This window comes from Solea senegalensis, linkage group LG19, assembly GCF_019176455.1.
Source record: "Solea senegalensis isolate Sse05_10M linkage group LG19, IFAPA_SoseM_1, whole genome shotgun sequence".
In the NCBI taxonomy this organism is placed as follows: domain Eukaryota; kingdom Metazoa; phylum Chordata; class Actinopteri; order Pleuronectiformes; family Soleidae; genus Solea; species Solea senegalensis.
In genome coordinates, this window is record NC_058038.1 from 160655 (window position 1) to 168291 (window position 7637).

At 44.0% G+C, this 7637-nt stretch overlaps 1 protein-coding gene across 4 annotated transcripts in view; it reads left to right on the plus strand.

Moving 5' to 3' along the window:
• Positions 1-7119, plus strand: part of cacna1ia (calcium voltage-gated channel subunit alpha1 Ia) — a 130250-nt gene extending 123131 nt beyond the window's left edge. For all 4 annotated transcript variants that reach the window (XM_044050397.1, XM_044050396.1, XM_044050398.1 and 1 more), the window contains 3 exons: positions 1590-1806; positions 2623-2765; positions 3071-7119. In XM_044050397.1, coding sequence (XP_043906332.1) covers positions 1590-1806; positions 2623-2765; positions 3071-3790 — 1080 coding nt within the window. In that variant the 3' untranslated portion in view covers positions 3791-7119. The remainder of the gene's footprint in view (positions 1-1589; positions 1807-2622; positions 2766-3070) is intronic.
• Positions 7120-7637: the final 518 nt, after the last annotated feature.

Consider the following 7637-nt stretch of genomic DNA (forward strand, 5'->3'; position numbering starts at 1 on the left):
AGACCAAAATGACAGTGGGGACATTGTTTGGGAGTAAAAAGGTGCGTTTGTAGTATTTGTGATTTACAAGGTTGTCCTGTCATTGCAGTCGTTGTTAAAATGTTGAATGTTGAATGAAGTGCAGCATGACTCCTCCATTGTACACATTACACACACAAAATATGGATGTGAGCGTTCAGCCCGATAATCACGTGCAAGACGCACAGATTTAGATTTTACTTGGAGTTAGAAATAGTACAATTGAGGGCACATCTGATCTAATGCCAATGTTGTAATCATCTTTACACAGAATTTACAAGCACATCCTGCTTCTTGCCCGTGTGCGATTGTCTTCTGTAAAAACAACTTTAGAGAAACAGAAGTCCACTGACCACTGCAGTGCTAGTTGTACCACAAAGTCATCGTTTAACTTCTAGTGTGGGCACCAATTCGTATTTGACGAGGACAATGGGGGTGGAGTGGCTCAGTGGTTAAGACTAACAATGCACTTTGTATTTCTACCTCCCCAAAGAGGATGAGCACCAGAAATGTTGGCAGAGGCTCACTGATGTTATTTTTTTTCTACTCAATGCTGAAAACAAATTACCATTGCAAAATGTTTTAATGGCTATGCTGTAAGCGCTCATGTGGAATATAGACATCAATCCTGGCCTCCAAAATCCACATGATCTCCTCCTCTCGCTGTATCGGTGGTAACTGCCTTGTCTTTGGAGATTCCACACTCTCTTCCCACCACAGACCTTCTCATTAATAAATCTTACCACCATATTCTCCGTAGTTGAAAGCCTGTGTGTTCATCAAGCCCATTCAGCCCTTTTTTTTTTTGCATTTATCTGCTTCTCTTACCCCTCTTTTAATTGCATGCATTTACTGCACCTTTCCATAACCCTTGTATCCCCATACCTTACCATTCATCCGTCTTTGTAATGGGGTAATGGTCCTTGGTTGTAGATATCCAGATAAGCCTTACCATGCATATCTGAAGCAGCTCATTAGAGGATGGGGAAGAAAGAGAGAGGTAGGCGGTGAGAGGGCAACTAAGGTTAGGGATTAGGTGAGAATTTTTCGGTCAGAAAAGCAACCGTGCAAGCACTCGATGATTGTGCAGTCCAAACAAACCTCTGCCATAATCTGCTGCTTGCCTCCTGCTTTTGCAAGAAATGCATAACCAAACATGTATTGGTACAATGTACTGTATAAGATTAACATGACAATACCAGGCTGTTGTGGTTCATAGTCAGTTCTCACCCCTTCATGAGCACTAAGCCTGAGGGATGAGGTGAATTAGAGGCCATGTTTGATATCTGCTGGATGCCTGAGGGTCGACTCTTTTGCTTTATTCATTCCCATCTGGTTTTAGCTGAACCAGGAGTTGTCACTTCACCGAATGTCTTATGTTCAGATATGTCACACACACCCAAGCTACACCTGTGACTATGAAAGTCAAAGAATGTTTAAAAACACAATTTTGTAACCAACCTCTACATATCTGATTCACTCCTCTAAAAAATAAGGAAAATATCACACATTCATGTGCCCTGGAAGATCAAGACGTTCTCTTCAATGTCAAATTATCTGCTTTCTTCCAGAAAAGCTGCAGCAGTGACTCTCGCAGCTCTGAAGAAGCCAGGGGTGGGGGAAGTCATATAGGAGGCCACCAGACTCAGACAGTGGTGCAAAGCCTGGTGCAGGGGCTGGGCCAGTCCTGCAGTGCCCTCTGCACTGGTGTTGAGATGGAAACGACGCTACAGGAGATGGAGCTGCAGACACATCAACCGCCTGTGTGCTCACCTCACTGCAGCCCCGGTGAGTAAATATAGAAAAGTCATGCTGGCTGTGTTGCCAGGCGCATTTTCAAAGAAACATATCAATACTGTAGTTTTAATTTGTTGTTTGTACGAACTGTACTAACATTTAACTTGATTTATTGTTCTGGTCTGTCTGACACACAATAATCAAATCATTTGATCATAAAAAGTCTTGCTTGAGTGAAATTGTACCCTCTCTTGAGCAGATGAGCTGAGGTAGAGAAAAATGTCAGCACATTATCTCCAGAGTGGTGAACTATTTACACTTTGACATGCAAACTGCTGCAGTATTCACACTCACAGTTCAGCCAATGACCGATGACTGTTTTCAGAGCATGCCTCTCTAGTGTCACGTGTTGTCTGACCTTCCTATACTGTCAAAAATAATGGGTTCATCCTCTAATAATGCAACATTTGTCCTTTAATAAAAGTGACAACAGCAGCCAAAAAGGATCAAACTGTAGAATAGAAAGCCGTATAAAATGGTGGGTGGTGATACTTTGATCAGCCACAACATAAACACCAGTTAGGTGATGGATTGTTGAAACTACAGTAACTATACATTTTCTTTAGGTCCCTAAAATGTAGAAAAGAATAAGAAGGAGAAGCACTTTGTGACATGAAAAGACATCCTCATGCAAAAAGACTAGATCATAGGAAATAATCGAGGAACTGATATCAGGATAGAAATGGAGAGCATGTATTCGCTCCTCGAGGTGGTGTGTCCAGGAACAGCCACAAGGAAAGAAGGAAAGAAACAAAGAACGACAAACAGGAGCCAGTGGCATTTACTATCTCTCCCATCTGCCTGCAGAGTTCTTCCACCCTGCAGGAGCAGTCATCCCAGCACCTCGGAGTCGGAGCCTGAGGCTGACAAGAGGACTTAGACTGACCTCTCCAGCCTCCTGGGCTTCACTCCGCTCCCCAGGAGTCCATAGCAAGATGCTCTGTACACAGGTAGGGGGAAGGGAGCAGAAGGGCAAAACACTGGAAAACTGGACACAACTAAACAACAGCGGTGATATTACATTGAGGTGTAGACTTGATGTTGAGCTCATAGCAGATAGGTCTAAGCAACGGTCCTTCACATCATTCCTCATAAAGCCTGGACCTTTAAGTAAAAGTGACTTACCTAGACAAGAGATTGGTGATAATAAATGTGTATATACAAAAACTGTTCTGTTGTAGATTTAGTGTTTTTCTTGGTTGGACTCATGTGCTTCTTTCTTTTACCACTCCCCTTTTCTCCTTTGCCTCTCCAGTACCCCTCCCATAGTGACTCATCCCTTGCTACAGGCAGCTCTGAAGGCAGCCTCCAAACCACCCTGGAAGAGGGACTGAGCTTCAGCGTCTCTCCGCCACAGAACGTGGAGTTGCCGACAGCTCCCTTGCCACTTGTGTGCCCACTGCCTAAAGAGAAGACCATTCTTACCTCATCAGTGCAGACCCCGAGACCAAGGTGCAGCCCCGCGCCGGCTCTAACTCTTCAGGCCATCAGGGGCCATCAGCGGAGTCAGAGCAGTGGGAGAGGTAGCACAAGCCCAGGTTACGCCCATGAGGACTCTATTGACCCTTCAGATGAGGACCTGGGTATAGTCATCGGATCGTCTATTGGTGGTTGTGGCTCAAGCCAAGCGGGCAACAGTGAACACTTGTCAGAGACACTAAGCAGCTTGTCACTGACATCACTGCTGTCACCCAGCTCTCTGGTGTATGCAGGGGGGGCAGTAAAGAAGTGCAACAGCACAGGCAGCCTGGACAAAGGCGGGATGTTGCTGTCATCCCGGGGCAAGGAGGGTCGCAGAGAGGTTCTGGGCCTCGAGCTTATGGACTCCCAGGGCTTATTGGCCAACCCCTGGACAGGGGTATTAGTTGATAAGAGAAGAGGAGATGGAAGAGTGGAGAAAAAAGATGGAGAGCAAGGATTAAAGGGGAAGAGCTCAAGCCAAACAACATTTGGGCCTTGTCGAGAAAACAGATGAAACCCACTGTTTACCCTTTGTCTCTCCATTCCTTGGATCTAAACCCACTGCTGTCCCTCTTGCTCTCTCTGCTCCCATCAGCGAGAGGCAGGCTCGATGATGCCCTGTATTCCAGAACCAAACCCTCATCTTCGCCTGTACAACCCCTGTCTATACATTTGTGACAAGCCCATGTGCACTTTTATGCTACCTAGGGGAGTGGTTTTGGTTATGGTGTGCTCATGAGACGGTGGCCTGCTGAATTAAGGCCCGAGAGAGGACGCTGGGTCTCACAACACTCTTAAAAGTCTGTACCTGTAGAGGGCAATGTGGAAGGTTCTGCTCACATCACCAGGAGGCCCATTCATTTTAGGGAGGTCTCAGGAGCAGAGACAAGCAGAGCTTCAACCTCGAAGAAAAGATTAAAAGTCTTTTTGTTGTCCTACTGTACTTTCGTCCGCTCTGTGTCGGCTCGAGTTGTCTGAGGTTCAAAAAAGCAAAAATAGAAGTACCCAAAGTGAAATGTCTATTCACGCCAAGAGAGACTGTTTTGATTTATGTCTCAGAAGCAGTGCAGCAAGTATGCAGGCAGCGGCGCAGATAGGGCGGAAAACGTCGGAAATAAGGTTCAGAAAAAAAAAGAGGGCAGGTCATCTGTTTTGCTGGGAAAGCAGAAAGCGGATCTAATGTCCATCTGCCCTGGCAGACGGAAACAACAGGTCCTACTCACTCCGGCACAGGACCTTCTGCTGAGATCAGAGTAAAATGTGAGGTGGAGGAGAGTTCATGAGTGTGCTCATAGTGCGTGTGCATGTGTGTGAGTGCAATGCCTCAGGTATCCAAGGCATGAATTAAATCATTCTTATCATTTCACCATACGTCTGTATTATCTGTTTTTATTTTATTTTATTTAAAAAAACAAAAAAAAAAGAAAAGAAGAAGAGATAGGTATTGACTGATCAAAGCTTTGTGCCTCTGTCACCTCGGTCTTGAGTGGCAGCTGAAAATGAAAAGGAAAAGTGCGTAGGTATCGCCGTGCATGGAGTGGTTCTTGAAATTGGTTAATTTCTCCCTTCTATCTTCAGTCTCTTACGCACTCAAACATGAAGAAATGAGTATGAAGAAGAGCAAGGTTGGATGGCGCTTTGGAATCCTCATCAGAAGACTCAGCGATGCGGTCTCGTGTGCACCAGATCCTGGTTTCGCAGCTGGATGATAAAGTCAGACTTTGAGCACACTCCTTTTTAATGCCTCTTCCTCTCAGCAAGGATTTAAGGTGAATGGACACAACCATTTGCAAGGGACTTTGACTGCATGATGGATTTGCATTTAACCAAGATTTTTATCCATATACAAAAGTGTATCAAGATGTCAATGTTAGGTGATAAACTTGTCATTTCTATTCCACTATTTTTGTAGAAAAAAGAGAATAGGCACGTGCAAATGTTGCCATTACTTTGTCCCAATTTAATTTAACCCATCTGGTCTCTTTGACTTGTTTTCTAGGACTTTTTTGTCTGCTAGTGGCTTCCAGTTTTCTAACATTTTTTAAGATGTAGACGGTGTATAGAACAACTAAGCAAAAAATTTCAAACAGACTTGATGCGCTGAAGTGATTGTTCCCTCCAGCACATTTCTCTTTGGGGAACATTGGTTCCTTGTGGATTTATTTATTTTTTTTGTCAACCACAGATGGGAACAGCCATATTCACTTAGCCCTCACTTAGCTCACAGACATTGCTTGCTGCACACAAGGAAATTTATTTGCTTTTTAGCCTCCTACGCTAAAACCACACACACAAAAGGTGTAAACCGTCTCTCTATCAAAGCTTTAATTTTAGACTTACACCACAACATATCGATTATGGACACGTTAGTGTTCCTTGAGCATGGTTCCTGGATTGCAATACAGCATGTTTTGTTTTTTTTGTTTGTTTGATGACCGTGCACCCATCTTCTCTTCCTTTTCCTCTTTACACATCCAGTATACTGTAGCAACCTTTACACTATATTTTGGTATCACACTTGAGAGTGAAAAAGTGAACAAAGCTTTGCATCTTTTAATGCAAACATATTTTTTGGCTTCTGCCACTTAATTACTCTATCCAAGAGGGGAAGCTCATCTGTAAGCTTAATTTCTAGAGTTAGACTGTTGTATTTTGATCATTACCTTACTTTTCTTTAATTCCTCCAAAAGAATTAGGTGATGAGAGGAAATCTGAGCATTATCTTTCATGCAAAGTAACTTTTACAGTGTGACTATGTTTTATCATGATAAATGACAGTTGTGTGTGTGTGTGTGAGAAAGAGTGTGTGTTTATGGTTGTAGGGAAAGCGAATGGCGTTTTTCTGTGTCCCGTTTGTTGGTGAAGATACCTGGAGAGTAAACGGATGAAGAGGGGAAATATAAAGCAACCAAGGGCTGTTTAAGTTTCAAAGATGTGTCATTTTATCTTTGCGAGACAAATCCTTGTGTCAGTGAACATGGCATCAAAGGTTAAAGCTTGACTACACAGCAATAAATGTTCTATGTGTATGCCCTGAGTAAATGATGTCAACGTGATTTTTATCTCCTCAGAATACAACAGTAATCATTACTGTCTGTTTTTGCATCTACTTGTCTGAACTTAGAACCAGTCAAATAGCACTTCTGCCGTCTCGGCACAGAGATGGACTGTATTTGGACAACGTGAATAAATGAGATTATTCAACTCAGGTCGGGGGGTAAAAACCACTTGTAAAAATTTGGGTGTAAGGGTGTGCTCAGGCTGAATGCAAAGCTGATTTCCCTCTTGTTTGCACAACTTTGATAGTGGGAGTGTTTCTGTGCCCCCGGTTTATATGTTACAGAACAGCCGAACACACCGGGCGTTAGCCCTAACGAGCTAACGATGCATCGACTGTGTGTGTGTGAGCAGATTATGCCTTTGTACCGTATGTGTGCGTTACAGCTCCGAGTCATGGTTTGACATTCTCCCTCCTCGTCTTTGTTTGTGGAGTCAAGTTCAGCAGCAAACACCACGTTATATTGTACGTTTCAGCATTTGTAATGTGTGTGTGTGTGTGTGTGTGGACACGTTACCTTGACCTTTCCTGTGCGCACGCCCACATTTAATTAGTACGCTGTCATGCTGCCTCCGAGATTGGCTTTGCTTTTGGCCTGAACACACCTCAAGAGTGTACAATTCACATTTGTACATATCTTTGTATGCTGATCTGCATGTGTGCATTGCTGCCGGTGACCATGATTATATCACTAGTATGTATTTCATAAAATTGTACAAAGTCAAAGGTGTTGATTCAGTGTTTATTTGACTGCTGATATGAAACCACTAAAGTGATCCCCACAAGAAAAAAAAGTTTTTTTATTATGTCCTTTATGTCAAGAGAACTTTGGGTAAGCAAGAGGCTGCGGTTCAGTTCAGAACATTTAAAAGAGTATCTGTTGTGACAGCAGGAGAAGTCAGGAGAGTTTTAAGCTTTAAAAGGAGGGGGGGGGGCTACAGAGTTGATGTCGACAGCTGGACTGAGTAAAGCCAACAGCGTGAGAGACTGCAGCTGTGAGATATTGCGGGAGCAGGAGATTTCTCTAGACAGCTTGTCATCGGACAGCCTTGCCCAGCAGAGCCACCAGTACGAGGGAGCACATTAGGCATGCACACTGAACTCCGAGGTGTTGTTTACCTCACACCCCCCAACCAGGCAGCCCTCCGCCTCATTTAACCTCTCAAAAAACCAGCTCTCCCTGAAGGCCACTGTCCTTCAAATGTCACCGCAGAAGGGTGGAGGTGTGCGTGTGCCGAGTGTTACCGGTGGGTGCACAAACAAGTACGTGTGAGTGAACATGTAATTGCCCCCTGTTATCTGC